Source organism: Drosophila pseudoobscura, chromosome 2, assembly GCF_009870125.1.
Source record: "Drosophila pseudoobscura strain MV-25-SWS-2005 chromosome 2, UCI_Dpse_MV25, whole genome shotgun sequence".
In the NCBI taxonomy this organism is placed as follows: domain Eukaryota; kingdom Metazoa; phylum Arthropoda; class Insecta; order Diptera; family Drosophilidae; genus Drosophila; species Drosophila pseudoobscura.
The window spans coordinates 3,559,648-3,575,329 of NC_046679.1; the positions used below are offsets into that span (position 1 = coordinate 3,559,648).

The 15,682-nt window shown below is 45.6% G+C and overlaps 3 protein-coding genes and 1 long non-coding RNA gene across 4 annotated transcripts; 2 read left to right on the forward strand and 2 right to left on the reverse strand.

Moving 5' to 3' along the window:
- The first annotated feature begins 21 nt into the window (after positions 1–21).
- On the forward strand, positions 22–1,411 carry Dph5 (diphthine methyl ester synthase). Its single transcript, XM_001357818.5, has 2 exons — positions 22–315; positions 416–1,411. The coding sequence occupies exons 1-2, from the start codon at positions 181–183 to the stop codon at positions 1,124–1,126; spliced, it is 846 nt and encodes a 281-aa protein (XP_001357855.2). The 5' UTR covers positions 22–180; the 3' UTR covers positions 1,127–1,411.
- Positions 1,412–1,443: 32 nt separating this feature from the next.
- On the reverse strand, positions 1,444–2,766 carry CSN6 (COP9 signalosome subunit 6). Its single transcript, XM_001357819.5, has 2 exons — positions 2,223–2,766; positions 1,444–2,155 (listed from the first exon to the last, which is right to left on the reverse strand). The coding sequence occupies exons 1-2, from the start codon at positions 2,619–2,621 to the stop codon at positions 1,511–1,513; spliced, it is 1,044 nt and encodes a 347-aa protein (XP_001357856.1). The 5' UTR covers positions 2,622–2,766; the 3' UTR covers positions 1,444–1,510.
- A 133-nt stretch (positions 2,767–2,899) lies between these two features.
- Positions 2,900–4,371, forward strand: LOC117184940 (uncharacterized). Its single transcript, XR_004470416.1, has 2 exons — positions 2,900–3,095; positions 3,165–4,371. It is a non-coding gene; the product is annotated as an uncharacterized lncRNA (long non-coding RNA).
- Positions 3,802–14,206, reverse strand: LOC6896829 (elongation of very long chain fatty acids protein 7). The gene is made up of 6 exons (XM_002136996.3): positions 13,015–14,206; positions 10,898–11,088; positions 10,722–10,799; positions 8,936–9,098; positions 8,731–8,867; positions 3,802–4,741 (listed from the first exon to the last, which is right to left on the reverse strand). The coding sequence occupies exons 1-6, from the start codon at positions 13,172–13,174 to the stop codon at positions 4,457–4,459; spliced, it is 1,014 nt and encodes a 337-aa protein (XP_002137032.2). The 5' UTR covers positions 13,175–14,206; the 3' UTR covers positions 3,802–4,456.
- Between the last annotated feature and the right edge of the window lie 1,476 nt (positions 14,207–15,682).

Genomic DNA, 15,682 nt, shown 5'->3' on the forward strand with positions numbered 1-15,682 from the left:
CTTCAAGTCGTTGAACTGTTCAAATAGAGGGGGCTTAAGTGGGCTAAGTTCGACAAATTCGCGGGCGGCACTGACGGGCACGTGTTGGGGTCTGGTCCACAACATTTAAATTATTTTTAAGCGCAGAATTGGCAGTAGCACGCACGCAAGTAACAGCTCCAGCTCCAGTCAAGTCCCAGCATGTTCTATCTAATCGGACTCGGCCTTGGGGATATCAAGGATATCACAGTGAAAGGGCTCGAAATTGTCAAGCAATGCAGTCGTGTGTATCTCGAAATGTATACATCAATTTTGGGCTGTAGCCTTGAGGACATGGTGAGTAGTCTTGAGGGCAGGGCAGGTGGTCGCAGGAATACCGATTTTACGATTTTCCCTTAATTTTTTGCCTTTCCCTGCCGCTTTGTGTGTGTTGCAGCAAGAATTCTACGGTCGACCGCTGCTGCTGGCAGACCGTGACCTTGTGGAGCAGGGTGCCGATGAGATTCTGGCGGGAGCGGGCGAGACAGATGTGGCCCTCCTGGTCGTCGGCGACCCCTTCGGCGCCACCACGCACACAGACTTCATTTTGCGCGCCAAGGAGAAGAACATACCCTACAAAGTAATCCACAATGCGTCCATAATGAATGCCATCGGCTGCTGCGGCCTGCAATTGTACAAATTTGGAGAGACTGTGTCCATACCATACTGGGACGAGACCTGGAAGCCAGACAGTTTTTACGACAAAGTCAAACTGAATCGCCTGCACAACATGCACACGCTGTGCCTGCTGGATATCAAGGTGAAGGAGCCCACCCCCGAGTCGCTAATGCGCAAACGCAAGGAGTATATGCCGCCGCGCTTCATGAGTGTGGCGGAGGCCGCCCACCAGCTGCTCAATATCGTGGAGAAGAAGGATGCGCTGGAGCGCAACACAGTGCTCAATGAGCAATCCTTGTGCGTGGGCCTGGCACGTGTTGGCCAAGAGACGCAACAGATTGCCGTGACTACGCTGCTCGAAATGCGCTCCACAGACCTGGGCGGCCCGTTGCACTCGCTGATCATTCCCGCCAAGGAGATGCACCCACTGGAGGTGGAATTCCTGCAGCAGTACGCAGCCAACATCAAACTCGATGATTACAATCATTAACTAAATAATTCCCACCGACTTTGCATTGAAATGAAATGAAATTATGATGTATCTACATCTGCACATAAGTGTTTAGAAAATGTATATGCATACGCCCGATGGGCGACACATTGAATTGAATTTAAGAAGCTCGAAGCTCTGCATCTCTCCATGGATTATAAGAAGAAAGTGATATACATATGTATGTGGTTTCACCCACTTGGCTCTGCCCGCTTAATTCCATCTTTATCTGTAGTTTGCCAATTGTCAGCAAAAAAAAAACAATAAAATTGCATTAACCCATTACACCAACCCAGCCCAACCGAAACAACCCAAAGGACACATAATGTTGACGCTTTAATTGTACATCCTACCTCACATCGCATTTGAAAAACCATCATTCGTTCAGTAGTATAGTCCGCGCATGCGGCGCGATGATCCCTGGCGGTCGTAGAGCATGTTGAATTTGTTAACAAAGTGATGCATATCGTTGCAGCCCTTGGTAAGGGTACCCAGATAACTGATGAGGCCCACGTCGTTGCATTGCGTGTAGAACTCCTCCTGAAAGGCGGGCACCTGCATCACTGGCAGGCGGTGGCACAGTGCGTACGCTTCGCGCAGTATCTCCTGGTTAGCTTTCAGCTTGCCTGCCTCCACATCTTTGATGTACTGCAGAACGATTTTGATGCGTGTATTGAGCATTTTGATGGCACTATCTTGAGCCACCAGGTGCTCGGCGACCACACTCTTCTCGCCCGACTCGTTGGAGGTCATTCGGGCCACATGATCAACGCCAATGCGCTCCGCCTCCTCGGTGGCCAGTGTGTAGGTTAGCGGCACAAACAGCATGGTGGCCTCCCCGTCCACCAGATCGATCAGCGACTCGTAGAGCTTCAGCGGCAGCTGATCCACGCTGCGCGACAGCGGGTGCAATTGCAGCATGATGGGGCACTCGTTGATGGCGGCTATCTGTTTCTGGATTTTGATGTCATCCGCTGTGGGATTCTCGCCCGTCGTATACCAGCCAATGAAGTCGAGGTCGCTGAATACCTGTACAGAAAATGGGAAGACTCAATTATTGCGGCGGACCAATGCAAAGATTCAATTGGGGACCAACCTGCTTGTACTGCTGCTCCTTTTTGTTGTAGTAGTCTTTGTTGATTATCGTCTCGTCCCCAATCACATCGGTCTTGAGTTCGAACGAGTTCATTATTTCAATGTTGCGTCCCTTTTGTTTGCCAATCAGCGCCCCGTAAACCTGGCGCGGCTCTCCGTGCTGAGCACGGAAGCGTGTCCAGTGCTCCGATATATTCATTATGACCAGCGGGTGGAGCGAGATTGTCACCGAGCCGGTTGTACCCTCTGCAGCCATCACGTTCCCCTTGGGCTGTTGCAGCTGTGCCTCTGGTATGTTGCTGCCGGCGGCAGCTGCGGTTGCGGCTGCGGCAGCTGCAGCCGCCGATGATGAGGTGCTCGGCTTCGCCGTCATGTCCACATCGACCTCCATTTGTTCCATGCTTTGAGTGTGGGGACGTGAAGTGTGCGCAACGAAAGTGGGTCACGAAATTCCTAGTTTTTTGGTAAAAAATTAAACTCAAAAACTCTTTTTGTTTGATCCCGTATGTGTGTTCAGCAGTATGACCGTATATTGCCACACACCCATACAATGAAATACTGAAATCTGAAATCGATAAAAGTTATTCTCAGCTGTTTTGTAGCTCGATACTCAAATTCAAAAATTGCTAAAAACTGAATTACTAATAAACAACAGTGTTTTTTTTTGTGCGGCAAGCGAATGGAGTCTGCGATCCTCTGCAGCGACAGCTCCTTCAGTGACCTGCATTTACCAGCACGCAACAAGCGCATCTCCATCCAAGGACTCCAGCGTGGGGATCCAAGCATCCCATTTTCGCAAGGTTCGTGGAATTGCTCGGTAGAAGAATGCTCAGTCGCCTAAACAAAGCTGGGAAGCTGACTATGTTCGTAATTGGTAAGTATTGGATATTTTTTCGACATTTTCCAGTGGATTTATCAATAAAATATCCCGTCTGACCCTTAGAAATATGCCGCAATATACCGTCTCATATTCAAAATATACCGTTAATATACCAATGAAAAATCTTAGCCTATTTAACCCGCTCTATTTAAACAGGTTAACAAATTGAATTAAACCGTTACTGTTTGTTACTATTTCTTGTAAGTCTCAACTTGCATAATAACGTGTGTTTCCTGGTACTGGTGGATTGATTCATCAATTTTCTACAAGATATGCTAATTTTAAGGACATTATTTTATTGGTTTGTTTTTAAACATTCCACCTATCGATACTATCGACTGGCTAGATTAATATATCATTGAAACTAAAATTACAGATTGGAAGGCGGTCACACTGTTTTGACAGAGTGGCCACCCTTTCTCAGTCTAATCTGATAACGACGGGTAGATTTAAATTCTAATTCGAAGACATGTTTTGGTTAAACACTTTTTTGAAGAATACCCCTTATAAAATCGACTCAAAACACACAGAATATTGATTCATTAATCGGATAAACTGTGCATTCCACATTCCCTATTCAGATTTCGTTGGTTTACTGTGATTTCTCGTAAATTAATTGATATCTTCCGCGTGAACGACCCTGCCAAGTGTTGGCTCTGTCCAATGGGGAAGTAAAACAAATAAAATAGACACCGGGTCGTTATTGAAATGTATCTTTTCTTCGCTTTTATTTGTCTTCGCTTTATAGTCGTGCTCCTCAGTATTGAGTTGCGCGCATGTTGTAAGTTAGACTAGTTTGCTTAGGCTAGAGGGCTTAGCGGACTACAAATATTTAACATTTAACAGGCTATTTACAAATCGTCTATACACAATTACAATTAACACTTACTTAGGCACTATCGGGGGTAGCGCAGAGTTCGATTAAAAACTACGCTACGTTCGTGAGGTTCTAGAATTAGGTGACTTACAGCTTAGGCAGATCTCGAAAATTGACCCAGTTTCTTATACAGTTCACATTACGAATACAGTTACGACTGCTTACCAGAGGGGCATTCTCTTCAGCGGACGCATGACCGGACGGAGAAGAATAATTGAATTCCTCATACGCCCCGTAAAGAGGTGGCTCTTCTTCTGGCTGTTTGGCTGTCTGGCTGGACTTCCTAACTATCCGTGTGCGTCTGTCTATCTGTGCATTTATGGCTCTTAAGCTTAAGCTTAGCGTAAGTTAAAACCTTTGTACCAAAACTACTTCCAACGTTTGATCTGTTGCCAACACCAATTTGTCCAGTTTACGAGTATGCAAAAAATTTTTGTTCCCTTTTCGAGCAATCCGTGGAAGCACTTCCTCTCCTATTCTAGTGGGCCTTCAGCTTCTGTGTCAGCATCTCCATATGGTTATTGTTGTTGCTGTCTGCCTTCGAGGCCTCCTCCTGGGCTGCCGTGAGCTTCTCCTGCTGCTGCTGCTGCTGTAGCGCCTGCTGGGCCTTGGACTTCTTGTAGCTCTGCATGTAGAAGTTCATGAAGAGGCAGAAGAATATGGAGGCATTCAGCAGAAGGAGGGCCGAGATGAACTTCGAGAACTGGCACTGGTTGCTGAAGAGGGCGCGTAACGTATGGAAGATGCACAGCACGAACTGGGCCTGGAGGGAAAGAGTATAGATTTACATGTCATATAAGTAATTATATGTATTTTGTGGAGCCACTGGGAAAGTTCTAGTGCATACTATTGTTACGCCTGACTACTGGGAAGACCTAATCACTGGTTCAGCTCAGCAAATACTTGACTCGACTTGGCACCTGCCCTGTCCTGCTCTTTGTGGTCATTGTCGTGGCATTGAAAGGGCGGCTTAGAGCTTGTCTCGTTACGGAAGTTGTAACGTCATCCAATTAGCCCGTGTGCGGCCGTAACACTTTTATTCTCTTGACTTACAGCTCTTTTGAATGCGGCTAATAAAACGGCTAATAACTGGGGGGACGGAGACGGGGCCGAATCAACACCAGCATCATTGTGGCACCCTTGAGAGCACCCAGCGAAGGCAATCAAAAAGTACTCAGATATGCACATGAGTGACCGAGTGAGTGCTTCGGATTCGCTGTAATTACTACTAGTATTATGTAGTTATTAGATATCCATGAATGGGGCTCGTGTCTCTGTTTGACCAAGTTCAACAAGCCACTGGCTGCTTCCATTGACCTTTGGCGACCCCAATAGCCCCCCGTGTTGGTAAGTGTTATACAACCCATATTTAGCTTTCCTTTATTGATCACTGATTGATCGTAAATTTGATGATGTTTCAGATTCGCGGCAGTCTAACGAGTCGCCTGCAGCTCCTCCCACAGTACCTCCTCTGCGGCGCCGCCTCTCGGTGCTGCAAGACCCAAAAAAACCTGCTTGTTTTGGTCGGTGTGTGCCACCGAGTGTGCAGTTTCTGATGACCTACAAAATATTACGTTGGTCAGCCAAGCGCTGCAAGTTTCCATTAACACTGCACTGCAAGTCGTGGCAAAGTCACTGAGCCAACGAACCGCTGCCGCTGCCGCTGCGTAGCTTGGGGCACACTGTCGGTTGGCCAAGCGGACAACTGTGCCTCTCGCTGCCACTGCTGTTGGCCAAGTTTGAGCATTGCTTGTAGCCGGAGCGTTGACCGCCAGCGTCAACGCTTAGACGCTTCGCTGGCACTGTGGGCCCCGGAAGATTGATGGAAACGGGTCATTCTTTGGAAGAGTTCTGAGGGATACTGCATGGGGTTTTGATCAGAAGAATTCTAAGATCTTAACAGTGGACTCTTGTGGCTTTGTTGCATCTAAAATGTATATTTTCTCCCAATTTATTCGTTTCGTTTGCCCCACTGTGCCGTGCCGGGCCTATTATTGTCAATCGATTGCAAAATCCATCTTTAGAGGCATTGTACGCTCTGCCACTGTCTGGGATTGCGTGTGTGGCATGTCTCCGTGCCTGCAAATGCCGGCAAATGGCCAGAAAAATGCAGTTGCACTTGCAACATGACTTGACCAGACATCCCGCTTCCCGCGTCCCGCTGGCTCCAGTCTCCAGTCTCCCCCCCAGCGCCAACAGTCTCGGATCACTGGCTGGCAATTGAAAGTGGCAGATCGCTTGTTGACTTTTACCCAGACACAGGCACAGGCACTGGCACAGGCACAGGCACTGGCACAGGCACAGGCCGTGGAAAATTGCATGAGTGCATGAGTAGTCTGCCCAGTGATTGCCATCGACAATAGCCACAGACAACGCAATCGCCGACATAGACACTCACCCGGTTGGTGTGGCAAGTTCGTCGCGGTGCTGGATAAAAGTGAACGCTCCACTCTCGACTCCACTCCACTCGGAATCAGCTCGGAGCGGAGCGGAGCGGATTGGATCCGATCGGATCGCATCGGATCGGATCGGTGGCGGGCAACATTCATTGCCGCAAAACGGAACGAAACACGAAATGATAATGTAATCGAAACTGGTCGGATCGGAGTGGAAGTCGGTGGGCACCAAATGTGGAAACTTCGGAATTGGAATTGGAAATGGAATTAGCCAGGTCTGCGCTGCGCTTGGTTCTGGTCTGGTCTGGCTTGGCTGGAGGATGTGGCAACAAATCTAGCCACCGCGGCTGGCCAAAATGTTGCCAACAATCGGAACCTAATTCTCTCTTGGCTCTGGCCACAATTTAGAGCGTGCGATATATGGTTTGGCTTTTGCGGCTAATTGCCCGGCAGGAACTGAAAGAATCTATTGCTACGCTATTGCGCATAAGATACGAATACTCGCAGATCCAGTACTGCATCAACAACAGCACAGCAGTAACTAGAACTGCAACAACAACTTAGTATAACCGCTTTAACGGTTACGGCAGCATGACAGATAAATTATCTATGAGATGCGTCTGCCCACTCAGCATTTGATTGCGGCTCCGCCTCATTATAAATGTCGGCAGCGAGTGGGGCCGGGGGAGAGGGAATCGCACAGAATCGAGCGACAAGCAATTGGAAAACTGCTCGGAAACAACTGCGAAAACAACAGATACATCTGGCAGCAACAATCTAAATAAGCACTCAACTGGCGACACATGAGTATATCATATCATACCCGCATAAAACAGGTACAGTGGGGACTCCTAGAGTGGGATTATAGTTGGGGTTCGGGTACAGTGAGACTTTAATCGATGAAAGGTAGAGATCAATGTTCAATCAGTTTTAACAACACGTATTGGTTGGATGAAATTAATCGACTTAAGAAAGATCATCTCTGATCAAAGGTACCCAATTACTTATGCTATAAAATCCTCTAACTATCCCGTAAAGAAAAATGTATTTGAAATAGATCTTAGTTCATGACTAAACTGATCACTGTTCAGGTTTGTGTGGGATTCCCTAAAGGGGTTCAAGTAATTTTCCTAGTCACTGCCGGATTCCGCAGGGGGTTTACAGGTTCAGCTTTCCAGGAAGCACATACTACTATCCTTTTCAATTTCTGTTTCACTTCTAAACAGTCTTATTCTCCCTAGTTTTATCATATGGAGTTCCCCCTGTTTATCTCCTGCATTTCCATATAAAACCAGTGCTTACTTAGTATGTACTTAACTTAGTCACCGAACGTTTGACAACTCAACTGTGGAGCGGAGAGGCTTCAAGGCGATTCACTAACAAACACAACAACAGTGTGGCATAGAAGGAGGCCAGCAGCTACAGCAGAACAAACTAAACCTGCCATATCTCCATGCGTTTCAAGAATTTCGAAACTTGGAAAAAAAGAGAGATAGAAAACCCAAGCTAAAATGCAATGAAACATATTTACCCACCAAAGCTGTCCCCTTCTACTATATATGAGTATATATATGTGCTTCTATATACTCGTGTCCGAGTCTTTGAATTATGCGTAGACAATCCAGCGAGAACCGATCATGTGGAGCCATTGGTAGCAACAACAACAACAACTGATGGGAAAAACCAGAAACAAAACAAGATCAGAGCAGCAATCTCTTGTTTTATTTCAGTCTCTGATTCCATTCGGTTTCACTTTTGCTATTGCTTTTGCTTTTTGCAGAAAATCGGTAATCAGAGCTTGTGCAATTCTCCAGAATGCATGACCGATCGATCGGTGGCTAGAAGATTCGGCCTTTGGCCCCGGCTGCTCATCGGAGTCGCAGAAACAAACAGAAACCACTTGCAGAGGTCGAAGAATCTGAGTGCGAGAAATGCCACTTGTGCCTGTGGCCAAATGCAAGACACAGCTAGAAGCATTGGCCAATAGATATTTTGGCATAATGCACACAGATGCTGCACTGGCATCTAGGAACGTGATTGCCAATGTGATGGTGTGTGTGCCTTTTGGGCTAAATGAATAATACCATTTTATGTGGCAGGGGCTTAGACTGGGGGCCGAGGCAGCGGCAGAGGCACGGCACGGCTGGGATTGCCGGTCTAACTGGTTTGCATTTTTGGCCAATTGCCAACAGCTCTAGCAGCAGTCACTAAGCTCCAATCTATGTCCGAGAAGCATATTTCTAACTTCTAAACAAGTTTCGTTTAATTTTCGGGCGGTATCTGTGCTGGAACAGATCTATTTTAATGCCCCCGCCCCCTTCCCCTCCCCGTGCATTCTTGATCGATCTATACTTACGATCTGCAGCTCGGTCATGTATTTCTTCCACCACAGGAACTTGGCGTACTCGGGTCCCATGGCGGACATCATGTAATAGAAGTACATGCACACATGCACAAAGTTGTTCAGCAGATTGGGGAATGTGGCATTTCCACCTAGAGAAAACAGCAATCAAAGGTTAGAGTTTCCCAAAGAACACAAAGCGAGGGAAGGCTCCACCCACCTGCAAGGAACTTGACCAGGACCCAGGTCTCCAGCGGCGTCACCGAGTGATGGTACACATGCAGCCAGGTGATCTGTGAGGATTTCTTGCGCAGCACAAAGAACACGGTGTCGGCGAATTCCGTCAGCTTGGACAGGTAGTAGATGTAGCACAGGTTGAGCATCTGCCAAACAGAGAGAGAAAGAGAGATTGGGGTAAGTGGGTTGTTGGGTGTGGGGTGAGACCTGACCTTGCAAGGTCGTTATGCAATTCTCAACGCCCATCGAGCGATGTGACCAATTAACGTAGTAACCACAAAAGCAGCGAAGAACTTGCGCAATGACATTGACAACGTCTTCGCATCGCTTCGCGTCTCGTTTGGTTTCTTTTCGTTTTCGTTTTCGTTTTCTTTTCAATTTTCATTTTTCATTTTTCATTTTCTTTGTGGTTTCTAGTTTTTCCTGTTTCGTGCTAGAATTTTGGTTCAACAAGAGTGAAACCATGTCATGTAGGGGCGCACATGGCGTATGCGTAATGTAAACAATATTGACTTTTATGGGTCTCGCTTGGAATGATGATAATTATGCTAATATCCGGAGCCCTGTGACCGGCCTTTGAGCCCGGGTTTATTGACTTGTCGGCGGTCCGTCTTATATTTCGCTTTTCTGGCATTTACTGCGGATGTGAAATCGATCAATTGGTAGATCTTCCGCTCGTGAGGGATGCTTGTTTACACACGGTTTATGCTCTATTGATTTAAGGCTCAAACAAAAGCCAACTACAATCACAGTCACAGCTAGAGGCCCTTGTAAATGTTGCTAATTTGATTGTAACATAAGCATGAGGCAAAGGCCTTCGGGGGGTGTGGCACTCTCAAATGGATTGTGGTCCAAATGTTACTACTAAAAGATTGAAGTGAATGTAATATGAAGTACTCTTTGTAGGGGTCATTACATACAGATAGATATATGTCTTTATCTGGAGAAAAGTGGATTTGAACATCAGAAGAGTGGCGAGATGGGGTAGGATTACTCTCAAGTCCCTTTTAAGCTAAAATAGTAAGCTCTCATTCTCCAATCCATGTTGGAATCCCCAAAAAGAGCATTCATCCATCGGTTTTCATGTAACTTCAGGTTTTCCTCAGTGTTACAGTTTTACGAACATTTTTAAATGCCTCATTTTGTGGTCCACAGCCAAATTGGCATTAAGTGATGCACTTAACTTCAAAGTCTCATTATCCAGCTATTTCTTTAATTGTTTTCCAGTTGCGAGCGCTTAGCCAGCCATTTGAGTGGCTGAGAAAGGGGGAACACAATCGATTGAGAGGCGTAACAAAAGACTAGAAGCCAGCAATTATCTTTAGAATTTGGATTAAAAAAATCCCCCACTCCGGCCGGCTAATTGGACTTCCGAAATCTGCTGCCCATTTGAATGTGAACTTTGTGCCACGATGGAGGCATAATTAAAACACTTTGGCTGTAGCTGTTGTTGTTTGCCTCTTGGCCGTCTATGACCAGTCGGCTAACTGACTGGCTTTGAGCCGAACTCGAGACGCACTCTTGATTGCTCTTGAGCTGGCTGGCGGAGTCGGTGATTCATCAGCCATAGAGGCAACGAACTTGCCGACTAGAGAGCGGAAGAGTTACCGCCGCAAGGTGAGACGGGGACAAAGGAATAATGCCTAATGATATAATCGAATCTATAAACTCTATAAGTCCACGCGTGCCTCTTAAAATAGCACCATTCCATCGGGGATGAGCCAGTTTCGTTTCTGTGTGGATTTGGGTGACCGGTTGCGTCGACTTACCCGCTTGGACATGGGACCATCCGAGTAGTCAACCGGTTGGCACTTCAGATTGTAGTTCAGCCAGCCGGCCATTAAGTGCTGAAACAGAAATAGAAACGGGAACGGGAACGGGAAAGGGGATGGGGCATGGCATTAGGGGGATGTACACTGGGGAGGATTCCAAAGTCCGGACTCACCTCGTAGAACATGTAGCCGCTGAGGGCCACCTGGAAGGCGTTGTAGATGACCAGGGTGCGGCGGAGCTGGAAGGGCTTGCGGTCGCGCATGAAGAGGGGCCCCAGGACGAGCACCCAGGAGAGGTAGATGGCCACCAGGCCGAAGGTGAACATCGGATGGTCCATCAGGTGGAAGCGTTCCGCACGCGGATCTGGAAATTCAAGCAACAAAATCATCAAATTAATTGCCGCAATCTGTTCACAAGTTATTTGATTTCATTTCTCTTTTCTTCTATGCAAATCCTCGAAGAGTCTCGGTCCCAGAGCTGGTTTCGATTTGCATTTCATTAGCTCACAGCACCTCGCGTTTTGTTAGCCAGGCAATTCATCCAAGCTGAATGAAATCGTGAATGTATTCGAACAAACCAAAAAATACGAAAACTATTTGCCGGCTAATTTCTTTGTCACTGAATCGCGTTATATGTCGACACAATTGGCTTTCGAGTAAACAATAATTGATAAATACTCGTACTCGAACATGAACCGGAATTGTAGCTTGAAATAGAATATTTCCACTGGCAAAGAGTCTACGTCGGCAAATGTCGTCATAGAAATGTCAGAGTCGAGGAACCCCTAACCCTATATGGAGTGTAATTACCAACTGTTTAACATTATTATTCCTATTTTCCAACTTTTCCATTCGATTGCCTCTGGCTGTTTATTGACAGCAATCGACTAAAGACATTCTGGGGCTTCATTAATTGGCAGGTTGTTATTCCTCATAAAGTGGACTGGATGTCGTATTACAATTATTCCATTTCGATGTTGTGAAACCTCGAAATTGTTATAAATTGTTCTAAAGAAATAAATATTTATCGGGGTTCAACACAGTGCCATAGTATAATCCCTACATTGATCATACATCTTTAAATATTATAAAACTTTGTTTAATAAATCATGCTTTTTATACCCCATACTCATTCGCGTTTGTTTTGCCGGTAAATTCCGCAGTTAAAGTCTATTCAAATTTATTCCTATATTTTTCGCATTCTGTATTTTTTCTTTGACATATCAAAAGTTCCCCTCCAATTGCTTGGCTAACCTTTGAACGGCTTTTTCTACAAATTTTCCTTTCCAACTATTCTTCTTTAACCATTGTTTTTCACCCTTGACAAATTTTCTAGAAATTTCGCCTTGTCATCGTTTCAAGTTCGTTTCCTAAGTCTTTCGTTTATGGCCCCGCACTTGATGTTTGTTCAGCTTATTTGCATGATTTTGGCATGATTCAATCTCAGCTGGCTGGTACACTGCGCACTATTTGCACTTTTTTTTTGTATTATTTTAATCGCATCTGCCCGACCTGCCATTGACCTCTCGCCGGCGACATCGACCGGCGCGGCTTCTGACTGCCACAGTCGAGAGTGTCAATATGGGGCACATGTGCTCAGAGGCAAAGGCTGGAAACGGAACGTTGGGGCAAATGCCCTTAGAGGCAGGGGCAATCCCCATGTTGTACGATCAATGCTGATGCATCATCTGCGGGTTAAAAGTGCTGTATGTTTTTTGTTTGCTATTTTTTCTACATGCTCAGCTGCACACGGAAAGAGCCAGCGGCAGAGCCAAAGGTAAAGCCAGCGGCAGAGCCAAAGGCAGAAGCAGAAGCAAAGCCTGAGCTGAGTCGTCGATCTCGACGGTCGCTTCATAAAAATGGCTAAGATAAGCAATGTAAATACATTTTAATTACGTTAATAATTGTCAAAAATACAATTGACATTGCCAAGGTCGGCATTTAATACACTCATACACTCACACACACAAACACACACACGAAAAAACCTTTTTTAATTGTCCTAGAAGTTTTTTTTGGTTGAGCTTTTGGTCTGAATCTCTTTCTTTTTTTTTGTTTAGGCATTTTTGTTTTGCCGCTTTGTTTGCTTTCATGTACGTTATTTTGTTTATGATTTGTCGGACACAAAAAAATGGCAATTCATCATTTTTATGCGTTTATAATATGGTTAAATATGGACTGAACGATTTCGTGCTGTTTAGGGTAGATGAGCTGTCGCTTTAGTGTCACGTCTCCGATTGTAGGGCCTTCAAAGTTAAATGCAATTTGAATCAATTTCAGTTCCACCTACCGCCATAATCCTCTTCCACCAATTGGTAGTAGCGCTGCACCAGGCCCGTGTAGTTGCGTGAGGTATGATGGGTCTTGAACTCGTCCAGCGCGATATTGGCTATCTCCACGACCATTTCGTAGCGCGAGCTGGCATTGTAGTAATGGTAGTTCATCGTCATGTTTCTCCTTTGTTTTTGGGGGTCTGGGCAATCTGCTGAATGAGTTACTTAAGCTGCAAACACTCTCAGCTCAGCTTCGTTCTGTATAGATTTGACCAGGTTTCGGTTTCGTTAGGCTCTCTGTCAAAGGCTTGCCGCAGGATTTCTCATGCTGCGCTCAAGCGGAAAAAACACTTTCGATTTTTGCTTTGGAGTTCGTGGAGCTTTGGCTCGTTTGGCTTTCAGCTTCGATCGAGTAGAAGCTGCAGCTTGTGGCACTTTCCAAAAACACTTTTCAACGATGAAGATCGCTTCACAAATTGTTCATACTAAATTGTAGTATACTAAATGGCTTAGCTTAGTCGTTCGACGCGCAGACTTGGCTGATTCTACCACCACACCGTAGGAATGTTTATGCTCAACTGAATCTAAAACTTCTCGGCAATCACAAGATAAAGTAACTTTTTCGCGTCGCTGTCGACCGAGCGGCAGCAGCAGCAGCAGCAGTAGTGGCAGCAGCAGCAGCAGAAGGCAGCAGGCAGCAGTTGCCGATCACGACGCCTGAGCTTGTGCAAAATACTTAGCAACAACACTAATACCCATACCATCCCACACCAAAACCCATACACAAGCACCTCTCCGACTTCGACTTCGACATCGACATCGGAAACTTGACGAACACTGAGGCTTCGCACAGAACAACGGAAGTTTCGTTGAGTTCGTTTGAGCAGCTCAGCGCCGCACTGCATGCAATTGTCTGCGACTGTACCGGCACCTGTGTGTGCGTGTCTATGCGTGTCTGTTCGTGTCTATCCGTGTGGCCCAGTGGGTTCGTTTTTTGTTCATCTATTCGCTTAATTTTGAGCATGTTCCGTATGGCATTCAACTTTGAAGTTGCTGCCGCTGTCGTGCTGCTGCTTGGTGATGCTCGTGTATTAGTGGGTGAATTCTGCTCTTTAATGGGTCAATGCACTGAGAATTGAATAACGTCTTTGGGGTTTAGATATGATAAGTGCTTTGGCACACATTTAGCAATGTATCAAGGGAATTGCGGGGCTTGTTTTGCCATAGATTTCATTCAGCTATTAAAGTTGGAAAGTAACTTGATCGAAAGCTCTGAAATCGGAAATCTTGTTAGGTACGATTCGATTGATTAGCATATCCGGTGGGTAGATACAAAAATAGACGTATTCCCCAATAGAGATGCGGCTTTGTTATAGCATAATCCATTAGAAACGATTAAACTTTACGGATAGAGAACGATGCTAATCAGAAAAGAGGATTAAAGTGGCTTATAGAACTGTTTTCAGTTATAAATAAATGATCGGAAATTGTATAGAACTTTGGACAAGGGTCCAAAGGGTCTTAGTGTTGTCTAGATTTTTGATCTTGAGTAGTATTGTTCGTGGAATTCCTTCAAAACTCATTTGAATATTCATTCTATCCATTAAAATTTCCCTTCAAAGAATCTACAAGGTTAAAGAGAATATTGTTCGATCTCTAATAATTGTTTTGTGTCTCGTAGAAATTAAGTAAACATTCAAAAAATTTCATTACTCCAAGGAGTTAAACAAGTTTTCGTTTAAAAAACTTCACAAGCCATAATGTGACTGCAAAGTACTCATAGTTACCCATATGTATGTACATAAGTAGTAGTTAAAACACGTTCGTAAACATCTTTAATGGTGCCTTACATTGTGACAAGTTATATTATGTTTTTGGGGTTGGTCTAGGTATGGCATATTCCTGGACTTCCGCCTTGTCTTTGAATGACCTCAGATGATTTTTTTATTTACGAAAATATGACAAGGTATCCAAAATATACACATACGTATGTGTAAGTCCCATTGATGCTTACAGGCCCGGCCCGCAGAGAACTCAGTTAACATAACCTGTTCTCGGGCAACCGGCCCTGGAGGTGTTGACTCGGGGATTGACTTGCTGATATGCTAAACGAATTCTCAGTCAGCATCCAGAATGTGTGCTCCCTAGAATGGTAAACGTGTCAAGGTGTCTAAGAATCAGATGGCCTTAGATCCATAATCGATCTGTGTTCTGTGGATACGTGCAGAAACCTATCGTGATCAAGGCAGGAGCCACTGGGCCAAGTGTCATTAAATTGTGTAAAGCATCGGACGTGCAGTGAAATCTTCATCGAGGTCCGGGTCGCGAGCGGCAGACATTTATGCGAATATCTTAATTATGCCACTGAATGCCACATGAGCGGGTCGACTCCATACAGAACCATTTTCATTTTGTCACAAATTAACGCCGTCAACGCTGCAAATTGTTCTTTGAAGTTCAGACAGAGACCCCCCCCCACGGTTGACCTTTGGCTTGATTATTTTGGCCATGTTTGGGGCCGAAGCCGAAAGTGGCAAGGATGACGGCGCGGCGGCCACTGCTGCTTCCACTGTTTCTGCCTCTGCTAACGGTTGAATGCGATTAGCCAAGCTTGACTCCAGCGCAGGCGGCTCCTCCACTCTACTCTACTCTGCTCTGCTCTACCTGTGGCAGAGCTTGGTAACA